Source organism: Pelobates fuscus, chromosome 6 (assembly GCF_036172605.1).
Source record: "Pelobates fuscus isolate aPelFus1 chromosome 6, aPelFus1.pri, whole genome shotgun sequence".
In the NCBI taxonomy this organism is placed as follows: domain Eukaryota; kingdom Metazoa; phylum Chordata; class Amphibia; order Anura; family Pelobatidae; genus Pelobates; species Pelobates fuscus.
This window is the reverse complement of record NC_086322.1, coordinates 44,840,627-44,852,578: the sequence shown is the minus strand read 5'-3', so window position 1 is coordinate 44,852,578 and position 11,952 is coordinate 44,840,627. Positions and strand designations below refer to the sequence as shown.

At 41.4% G+C, this 11,952-nt stretch overlaps 1 protein-coding gene across 1 annotated transcript in view; it reads right to left on the bottom strand.

The window, feature by feature from the left end:
• The window catches only part of POLR1A (RNA polymerase I subunit A), a 107,309-nt gene that overhangs the window by 78,825 nt on the left and 16,532 nt on the right, over window positions 1–11,952 (bottom strand). Inside the window, exons 6-9 of the mRNA XM_063457643.1 lie at window positions 7,202–7,311; window positions 6,497–6,583; window positions 5,910–6,012; window positions 5,381–5,543 (exon numbers count right to left, since the gene is read on the bottom strand). Coding sequence (XP_063313713.1) covers window positions 5,381–5,543; window positions 5,910–6,012; window positions 6,497–6,583; window positions 7,202–7,311 — 463 coding nt within the window. The remainder of the gene's footprint in view (window positions 1–5,380; window positions 5,544–5,909; window positions 6,013–6,496; window positions 6,584–7,201; window positions 7,312–11,952) is intronic.

The window sequence follows — 11,952 nt, the reverse complement described above, 5'->3', positions numbered from 1 at the left end:
GGAGAGAGATCAGGAGAGGACAGGTAGATTTGTGTGTCATTTACATATAAATGATAATGGAAGCCAAAGGAGCTGATGAGTTTACCAAGGGAGGCAGTATAGATAGAGAACAGTAGGGGACCAAGGACAGAACCTTGGGGAATGCCAACAGAGAGGGATTGGGGAGAAGAGGCAGAGCCACAGAAAGAAACACTGAAAAAGTGCTGGTAGAGGTAGGAGGAGCACCAGGAGAGAGCAGTATCTCGTAGACCGAGATTACGGAGAATGAGAAGAAGCTGTTGAAGATCAACAGTGTCAAAGGCAGCAAAAAGATCAAGGAGAATTAGGATAGAGTAAAGGCCGCAAGATTTAGCAGCGATTAAATCGTTGGATATTTTTGTCACAGCTGTTTCAACAGAGTGACGAGTGCGGAATCCAGACTGAAGTGGGTCAAGCTGGATTCAAGGAAGTCTGCCAATCTCGCATACACAACTCTCTCAAGGATCTTGGAGGCAAATGGCAGTAGCGATGTAGGGCGGTAGTTGGATGGGGAGCAGGGGTCACGGCTGGGCTTTTACAGAATCGGAGTTATGGTTGCATGCTTGAAGGGTGAAGGAAATGAGCCGGAGGAAAGGGAGAGATTGAAAATTTTAGTGAGAGGAAGAGCAAGAGAGGGAGACAGAGTGCGGAGGACATATGAGGGAATAGGATATAGGATCGAGGGAACAGGTGGTGGGGCGTGAGGACCGGAGCAGAGCAGAAACCTCTTCTGTTGTAATAGGTGGGAATGAGCATAGAACAGCGGAGGGAGTGGGGTTGGGTGATGTATTGGAAGGGGAGGGAGGTTAGAGATCTCTTCCCTGACTGTAGAAATCTTGTCAGTGAAGTGAGTTGCAAAGTTTGAGGCGGACAGGCTGGTAGGAGGAGGGGGAGTAACAGGGCGAAGGAGAGCATTAAAGGTGTGAAATAGGCATTTGGGTTCGCGGGAGAGTGCGCTTATGAGAGTATTGAAGTCATTTACTTTTGCAGAGGTAAGAGCCAGGATGTAGGAGTGCAGCATAAATTTATAGTTGAGGAAGTCTGGTGCAGAGTGAGACTTTCTCCAACAGCGTTCAGCAGTTCTGGAACATTTTTGGAAATATTGGGTCAGCTTGGTGTGCCAGGGTTGTAATTGGGAACTCTTGCTGCATTTAAATGTAGGAGGTGCCATGATGTCTAGTTGAGAGGAGAAAGTGGAGTGGAGGAAAGATGAGACAGGGGAGATGTGATAGAAACATTTAAATACATAAAGGGAATCAACATAGTAAAGGAGGAGACTATATTTAAAAGAAGAAAAAACTACCACAACAAGAGGACATTGTCTTAAATTAGAGGGGAAAAGATTTAAAACTAATAGTAGGAAGTATTACTTTACTTAGAGGGTAGTGGATGCATTGAATAACCTTCCAGCTAAAGTGGTAAAGGTTAAAACAGTGGTGTTATCTTGGCACTGCAGGTCCCCTCTCCCTCCCACCCCCCATACCCCCATACCATGTTGCTGAAGGGGTTACTTGAAACTGAGAACTGTTCTGGTTTCCAACAGGGAGATTTTTAACTCTGATTTTAAGACTGTGGAAGACAGAGATGATCGGGTTAAAAGGGGCTGCAATTTAGCTATGGAATGGAGATGCACAGAGGAGGTGAGATTGGCCAAGTGTGTGTGTGTGTGTGTGTGTATATATATATATATATTAAACAACAGCACGTCCAGGTATAAGAACTGTTAAAGTATACTATAACTACCATAACCACTACAGCCTTTTGTAGTGGTTATGTTACCAGCAAGCACCTAGTGCCATCTGTGTTCATTAAAGCAGCCTAACACAGACAAACTGTTAGCTGGGCACAGACTGCCATGCCCTAGCTTGGCATATTGACATTACACGAGTTACACTGCATTAACAATATTAATTCTGTCCCAACTTTGGACATCAAACATTAGCCAAGTGTGTCAGCTGACAAGCTCAGCCAATGAATGGCATCCACATATGTAGGAAATTGAAGTGGTTATGGTGCTTTTAAAATGGCCATCACTAGGTCACCAGAGTTGCTGTGACCAAAGCACATGAGCTAATGTTACAGTGCCCTCTAGTGTCAACCAGCGAAATAACAGAATTCCTCGTTAGATCATCTGGAGCTGTAAGCCACATCTATGGTTTCAATTATTTATCTTTACATTTCTCATATAAAATGTCTTATTGGGCAAAACAATCAAATAAAATTTGCTGACTTTACACTAGTTGAACAAAAAAAAAGAAAAAAAAAAGTTAAAAAGATTCAAACACAATGAGCAGTGAATCAGAATGAAGAAATCAGGTTCAAGTTGTGAATTAAATTCTTAGATCTGATAATGCAAATTCAACTATATTTAAAAAAAAAAAAAAAAAAATCTTAAAACCTCTGAAGCACATTACTAAAATGTAAAAATAAATTAATTAACAAAAATAGTAGCCAAGCCAAAGATTGGTTACCGTGCAGGTCATTCTCAGGTTTATCCTATCCTTTACTTCTTTTGAAGTTCACACTGTCCGCATATTTAAGCCCACTCCTTTAAGAATGGCAATCATCTATCGCCCCACCGGTCATCAGAGGCTATTCATTGAACACTTTTCTTCCTGGCTACCCCACTTTCTCTCCTCTAGCACTCCTTCCCTTACACTTGGGGACTTTAACATCCCAATCAATAACTCAACTGCCCTGATGCCTCCTGTCTGCTCTCTGTAACCTCCCCCTTCGGCCTTACACAGTGGTCTACTTCGGCAACTCATAGAGCAGGAAACACTCTTTACGTCATCTTCACCAATCTCTGTACTACCTCTAATCTCTCCAATGTTCTATTTCCTCTATCTGACCACCATCTCCTGACCTTTGACATCGGCATACCCCGTACCCAAATTTACCACCCTCAAAGAAACCTCCACTGCCTTGATCTCCAGCATTTCTCCAAACGCTCCTTTTACCCATCTCAAATCTAACTTGCCCTAACTCTGCAACCTCACTCTACAACTCCACTCTCTCCTCTCAACTAGACATCATGGCACCTCATACATTTAAACGCAGCAAGCATTCCCAATTACATCCCTGGCACACCAAGTTAACCCGATATCTCCAAAAATGTTCCATAACTGCTGAACGCTGTTGGAGAAAGTCTCACTCTGCACCTAACTTCCTCCACTATAAATTTATATTTACAGCCTGGCTCTTTCCTCTGCAAAAGTAAATGACTTCAACACCCTGACAAGCACACTGTCCCGCCAACCCAAATGCCTATTTAACACTTTGAATGCTCTTTTTCGCCCTGTTGCTCCCCCTCCTCCTACCACCCTGTCCGCCTCAAACTTTGCAACTCACGTCACTGAGAAGATTTCTACAGTCAGGGAATAGATCTCTAACCTCTCTCCCTCCCCTTCCAATACATCACCCAACACCACTCACTTCACTTCATTCACACCTACTACAACGGAAGAGGTTTCTGCACTGCTCCGTTTCTGCACTGCTCCGTTTCTCCCACCCCACCACCTGTTCCCTCGATCCTATTCCCTCATATGTTATCCGCACCCTGTCTCCTTCTCACTAAAATTTTCATTCTCTCCCTTTCCTTCACCCTTCAAGCATGCAACCATAATGCCAATTCTGAAAAAGCCCAACCTTAAGCCCAACCTTGACCCCAACTCCCCATCCAACTACCGCCCTATATATCGCTACTGCCGTTTGCCTCCAAGATCCTTGAGAGAGTTGTGTATGCGAGATTGACAGACTTCCTCAAATTCAACTCTCTGCTTGACCCGCTTCAGTCTGAATTTCGAGCTCGTCACTCTGTTGAAAAAGCTTTAACCAAAGTATCCACCAATTTAATTGCTGCTAAATCTCATAGCCATTACTCTATCCTAATTCCCCTTGATCTTTCTGCTGCCTTTGACACTGTTGATCATCAACAGCTTCTTCTCATTCTCTGTAATCTCGGTCTACCTGTCCAAAACAGAACTTCTAGCCTCAAGTGTTGCTACTCCCATGTCTGTCTCCCTCCAAGTCAACGGTGCCACAATCACCTCTGCCTCGCAGGCTCGCTGCCTAGGTGTTCTCTTTGACTCCAACCTCTCCTTCACCCCTCATGTCCAGTCGATCGCTAAATCCTGCTGCTTCCATCTCAAAAACATAGCTTGCATCCTCCCCTAATTAACACCAGACGCGACTAAGGTGCTGCTCCATGCCATTGTTCTTTCTCACCTTGACTACTGCAACCCTCTTCTCAGTGGTCTTACGTGTTCCCAGATTGCACCGCTGCAATCTATAATGAATGCGGCGAGGCTCATTTTCCTGTCCGCCCGCACCTCCCACTCCTTCCCCCTCTATCAGTCCCTACATTGGCTTCCAGTTGGATATATGGCTCAATTTAAGATTCTGGTGCTTGCTTACAAGTACCTACATAATGTTGCTCCAGCCTACTTATCCTCCCTAATACTCCCACATCTGATGCTCGTCTCCAAGACGGCACATTTTCTGTGGAACTCCCTTCCCTTCTCCGTTAGACTTTCACCCAGTCTCCACTCCTTCAAAAAAATCTTTGAAAACTCACTTCTTCAGGAAAGCATATAATTTAAACTGTTAGCGTGGTTTCATTCCTCCTCCCCCCCCCCCCCCCCCCACGACTCCTCTCTTGCAACTGTCAAAAATAACCTACTAAGTTCCTAGTGAATACTTTTCTAGCAACCTATTTCATTACCCCTACTTATACCTTTTGTGTCACTATACCCCACTCCCTCTAGCACAAAAGATCATTGAGCATGGCCCTCAACCCCTCTGTTCCTGTGCGTCCAATTGTCTGGTTACAATTACAGGTCTGTTAGTCCACCCATTGTACAGCGCTACGGAATTTGATGGCGCTATATAAATAAGAATAATATTAATAATAATAATCTCGGATCGATAAGATCAATTTATATCATTGAGGGCATATACGGTAGTAAAAGGGAGGTCCTCGGCCAATCACAATAGAGGTGGTTTCATGTGATTTGGAATAACGCAAGCATTGCTGGGTGATAACATTCACATTAAATTATTACAGAAACTGTGCACGTAGCCCAGGAAGTAATACTTGGTACAAAAGCTATCACTACTTAAAGAGACAGTCTATTCTAAAAAGAAAAAGGAACATGCCTAAATAAAATATTATTTTTAATGAGCATCCCTTTAATATGCAATTGGTTTATTGCTTATTTGGCAAATTTAGACAATTTCATCACGATAATTTTTGGGGTTTTTTGTCACCGACCAAGACACCCAGAGAAGCCTCATTTCAGCAAGGTTTTTATTAAACAGTTCGTACAGAGCATGTACCGAAACATTATTCTGGGCATCTTACCAAAACGGATTCGGTTTCTGTCAGTTCCTGGGTTTTGCCCTGATCCTGGGCTATCACGGCCAGAAGTTTCTGTATCAGTGAGACATCTTTTAGGACCGCCTGCAAATTAACCGTCTGCCCGTTGGTAAACATCTGATCTGCGAGCCGGTTAATGGGACGGTACCTGGCCCAAAAAAGAAATTAATAAATAAAAAGGAGGACCCATCATGCATGTTGTATGTTCTCAATTTACATTTATTTCCATTACACAATTGCCAGAGAGAGCTCGGAGGAAAAATTTAGGAGAGCTCATATATATTATTTATTAAATACACACAGAATATCTCAGGCCATTACATCTGACAGCTGAAGGCTTAACATCATTCCAATTCTAGTTTGTAGAAGAATTATGTAAGTGATAAAGATGTGCATTGAGCCATTTCTAAGTCATGTTTATTTATTAGCCTTCCTTTCAGAGGGGAAGCACACAAAACATTATATTTTAACAGGGCCTGTAATAACGAATTGCAACGGATATCTTTCACATTACCTTGCAGGAGGAACCACAATAAGGTCCATAAAAAACATGTCTGGAGTAAATATGGATTTCTTTCCGAATCCCATTCCAGAAAATAGGTACTTCAAGAAAAAGCCTTAGAAGAAAAAACAAAGACAAAATGTAAATCAAAACAGCCTGCTAATAGCAAAATGTGTCAGAGGGCAACAATTTGCACAATCGTGCACGAGTTTAAAAACCATGTGGAGGTGTGGGGGGAGGGAGAAACACGCAAGAAGACAGACAGACAGTCTTGTTATCCATGACAGAGTTCTTTTTGCGGACATCCAAAAGATAGGCAAAAATTAAATTTTCACTTATTTACACAATAAAAAAAATATATAAAACAATAAAAAGTGGCAGTACCAAGCATTGGATATTTGCCCTCTCTCATGCTTGACAGGAAGCGTAGAAAATCTAGAAAGGGGTTAGGCTTTCTTCAGTTCCTACCCTCCTATATAGGGCAGCTAGGCCACAAACTCCCCAGGATACTTATCAAGTCCCAGGGACACCAAGACATAAGGGAGGGAATGGTCCAGCCACTTTCCATATAGAAAAATAATTTTAATAAAATGGATTACCTTCATTTTCCCACAAGGCCTCTATGTGCTCCTTGGTGCTGTTGGCAGTTAAATAACCTCGTTTGCTTAATTCTGTCGCATCAAACACTGAAAGAAAGGAAAGGAAAAAACACAAAAAGCTCATCATATTTGAAGCTGATAAAAGCCGCAGTATGTCTGGTTAGTCAGTAAGAAACTGCGTACCACTGAACCGCTCAGACAATGATGTTAAAACATGGATGGAATGGATGTTGCGGTCATCTTTCGCAACAGCAGAAAATGGGGCTGTGCTGCTGCCCTCGGTTTAGTTAAAGTGCAAGAATAGGGGATAGCAAGCACAGTCTAAAGTCACTATAATTAATTACAATGTAGTGGTTATGGTAGACTTTAATATTATAACAATATATATATTATAACAATACTTCAAATTGAAATCTACTTAAACTCTACTCTTACCTTAGTTGTAGCTTTTATTTATTTTTTATTTATTTTTTTTGCCCACTTTAAGATGACTCTTACTACGGTAATGAAATCCATTTGACGCAATTTGGTTAGCAATGGGTTACTAGTGAATACAGAGAGTTTCGAAGGAATAGTATCGATTGAATACTAGAGAACTAGTAGAATTAAACAGTTTGTTTACATTTAAATTCTGTGCTTAGCAAATGGGAGTATTTTGGTGACACAAAGGGAAATTTGACTCAGACAGAATGACCATACACTCACCTTCTGGAAGGTCACCTTTCTCCAAGTCATCTTTGGACTTTTTAGTTGGTTTAGCCATTATGATGGTTAACTTGCTGTTGTGTTCTTTTCTCACTACTGACTTTGGAGCCCTACAGACAAAAATAAACAAGATTAAAGCTTTCATTTAATAATGGCAAAATACATAAAAAGGAAAGAAAATGAAAAAAAGAGAAAAAACGCTCAAATACCTCCTACGAGATTGTGGTGTTAACCTAGATCAGGGGGTTTCCATAAGGTATATCCCCAGATGTTGTAGAACTACACCTCCCATGATTCTTTGCATGCCTTTAGAATGCCAAGGCATCATGGAAACTGTAGCTTGAAAAACATCTGGGGGATCTGCCTTTTGGGCATCTGCTTCCATCAATTTGAGCAGGTACCATGAAATCAAACGGAATGTTCATTGAGACTGCTAGATTCTTAGAACTCTGCCCCAGAATTGGCAAACTCCATGGATGCTCACAGGTAGATCTCCTGATGTAACCGAACTAAACCTCTAATGACACGTATACACCCTTAAAGCTGGCAATCCAGCGTTGAATTTTTTAATTCTAGCAGCGAAGGATCTACATTTGGCCTCCTCTTATTGTATATGTACATTTTAATATGTTTAAAGGAACACTATAGGGTCACATATTCCTGACCCTATTGTTTTAAAACCCCCTCAATATAGTAAAATCTTACTTGGCAGCAGTTACCTATTCCCCTTGATCAGGCTGCTTGGCTGACTTCATCAGAAGTGATTCTCTGAGCCAATCCCAATGCTTCCCCACAGGATTGGCTAAGACTGAAGGAGGCAGATCGGGGCAGAGCAAGCACAAGCCAAACACAGCATCTCCTCATTGAATCAATGTATCTCTATAAGGTAAGTTCAGTGTATCCATACAGAGGGTGGAGACACTGAATGACAGTGCTGCACAGCGTGCAGGACTGCCCCAGGAAACACCTCTAGTAGCCATCTGAGGAGTGGCCAGTGAAGTTATCACTAGGCTGTAATGTAAACACTGCATTTTCTCTGAAAAGACATTGTTTACTCCAAAAACCCTGAAGGGAATGATTTTACTCACCAGAACAAATACACTGGTGTATAGTGTCCCTTTAAGAAGTACAAAAAAAAAAAAAAGACTTTGTATTTGTAGAAATTATGACCAACTTTGTTCCCATGCGACAAGGAAATCATTCACCCATAAAATTCTATATTTATTTATTTATAAAATATTTTACCAGGAAGGATACATTGATATTTCTCTCATTTTCAAGTATGTCCTGTGTCCACAAAACATTGCATTGTAACAATAGGATACGATATACAAACTATATACGTAATAAATATATATATATATATATATATATATATATATATATATATATATATATATATATATATATATATATATATATATATAAAAAGATAAATGGCTTGGCACTCTCCTTACTTGTGATCCAGTAAATCCGCCTGGGTGCAACTGCCAAAGCGTTCAATATGTATAAACAACGAAGAATCCAAGATGCACTCTCAGGACTTGTGAAAAACAGTGTTCGTTTTATTTTAAGTCATATACAAACGGATGAACCAACGTTTCGACCTCTGCAACCTTGAAAAAGACCTGCAGAGGTCGAAACGTTGGTTCATCCGTTTGTATATGACTTAAAATAAAACGAACACTGTTTTTCACAAGTCCTGAGAGTGCATCTTGGATTCTTCGTTGTTTATATATATATATATATATATATATATATATATATATATATATATATATATATATATATATATATATATATATATATAAATAACACATTTGATAATCCCCCGCACTCACGCTTAATTATGTATCCACTGCGCCGGGTGCCAGGCATGAACTCCAATAGAAATATTGCTGCAAAAAACTGCCGCTCACCGGACTTGTAAAAATCCAAATTTTATTGAAAAAAGGTTAAAAAAGAGACCAACGTTTCAGTCCCCGCTCGGGACTTTCCTCAGGGTAACAGAACAATAAATACAATGTCAACATACCAACAATATATAGGTAAATCTAATTGGTAAAACTCACCCAAGCTACTCCGGCTACACAAAAAAAGCACAGATTTAGACCTACATGGTATTTTTCTGTCTGATTACTACAAGGCTAAGATGATCCCTCGAGGATTCAGACTGCTTAATATACCCACCATAGGGAGGCTTAAGGCCACAGTATGTAGAGACTGGACTCATGTACTCAATAGGGCCTCACTGGATCTTATGCTTATAGCCATCAAAGACGTTAAATCTGATCTGGTAGATGTTAAGCGTAATATAGTGGAGTTGGAAATAGAACACTCAGTATTACTAGCCTCCAGTGAAGGAGCCAAGATACAGCAGCAGCTTAAGACAGAAGTACTCAAATATAAAACAGAGTTGGTGAAATTCAAAAAACAGAAGTTTGAAAGAGTACAGCAAGATTATCACGATCATCGAGTATACCGATGGCTTGCAGGTGACCGCCCTCCTAGACCCAGAAGGTTTAGGAAGAGAATTGTGCGCCCCAATATCCCTACGGTGGATATTACATCAGGGGAGTCAGCATCTGAGAGTGACGTACAATCAGAACCCAGTCCTTTTTTAGGGAAGGTGGGCACAGGGACTATGACCAGAAGCAGAAACCGAGGAGACGAAGACATAGGATCAGGAGAGGCCGTAAGAACAAACCCGGCGCCAAAGGGGAAACCGCCGCTCAGGAGGTAAATCCCATTTTCAACCTCTCCCAAAGACCCCTCAGCTCTATTGAAATAAGCATTTTAAGCAAGGGGCTGTCGTTTATACCTACATGTGGCCCTAACACATTCAAATGGAGCACTGAATTATTTCGATTTGGGAGACAAATGAGACTTAAGGAGTTTTTTCAACACACTCCAATACAGCAGTCTTCCATGTCTGAGACGGGAACCGGCAGATTCAAGATCAGGTCCACATTTGATCCGCATAGTACCAAACATACTATTAAAACTTTTTTATCGTCTACTGCTAAGATGTCCCAGGATATTCTGTCTCGCAGATTTAAACCACAGCATAACATAACCAAACAAGAGCGATCTTTACTTAAGGAACTGTCTAATGATTCCACCATAGCTATCCGCCATGCGGATAAGGGAGGCGGTATCGTCCTTATGGACTATGGACATTATTCTGATGACTTGAAAAGACAGCTGATGGACAGTGACACGTATTTCCAACTAAAGGGAGATCCCACGGCAGAAATACAGAAGAAACTGGTAGACATATTGGACATGTCTTTAAGAGCCGGATATATAGATACACAATTATATCAGTTCTTGAACAAAACCCATCCCCGCACTCCGGTAATATACAGTATTCCTAAAATACATAAAAATGCTCAGAGACCACCTGGGAGACCCATCGTCTCAGCCATTGACGGCATACTTGAACCTATTGCACAGTGGCTTGATTTTCTCTTTAAGAATCCAGTTGAAGCCTTATATACTTGTGTCAAAGACACACAGTCTTTATTAATACACCTTAAAGCCTTGACGTTTGAGGATACAACACCGATTTTCATCACTATGGATGTATCCAATTTATACACAGTCATCCCCCACACAGAAGGGGTAGAGGCGATGCGGCAAGTGTTATGTAACACATCATTATACCAAGGCCCCCCGATAGAAGCGGCACTTGAGCTATTGTTGTTTATTTTGAGCAATAACTACTTCAGGTTTGAAGAAAAGTGGTACCTACAAACAGCAGGAACCTCTATGGGATCGGCAGTAGCACCAAGATATGCGAATGCATACATGTATATGTATGAAATACAACATATACTAACCCCATATGCAAGATCAATAATGGGGTACTACCGCTACATTGATGATCTGCTTATAATTTGGAACGGCACGACAGAACAAGCCCAGAATATGGTGGATACACTGAATCAGCTGCCTACACCGATTAGGTTCACCTCTAATATCAGTGAACATGCAGTCCAATACCTGGATTTGGAACTGTCTTATGGAACTAAAGGAATTGAGTACACCTTGTTTTCAAAACCAACTGACAGAAACACCCTACTGCACGCTCAGAGTGCACACCCATGGGCTTTGAAAAAATCCATACCCAAGGCGCAATATCAGAGGGTTATACGGAACAACTCAAATACTGAGACAGCAGAGATACAATTGAAATCAATGACCCAGAAGTTTGTGAATAGAGGCTATGCAGATAGGGTGCTACAAGAAGCACTCATCCAAGCCAGAAGAGCCCCGAGTAAGGATAAGGCTCACTCTTCACATCGTATGCTGTTTCCATTGACTTTCCACAACTCTGCAGATAAGGTCACGGCACTAATTAAGGACAACTGGAAGATGGTATCCACAGATGACTCTCTGCCAAAGATCTTCAAGGAACAGCCAATGATCTGCTATAGAAGAAACCAAAATCTACGTGACATGTTGGTACACACGGATCCAGTGCATAGTTACACGAAGGCATTGAAGTCCAATATACGGGGCTGTGTACGTTGCCTGGGGTGTGTTACTTGTGGACACATGATCCCTTCCAAGAAGTTTTGTCATCCTCACACCAACAAGACGTATGACATCAGGCACACCATTACCTGCAAGACACCCTATGTCATCTATAAGCTCATGTGCCCATGTGGGCTTTATTATGTGGGTAAGACGGAGACCCCTATATGTGAACGCATACGTGGCCACCGGTCAAGTATCAGGCTGGCCTA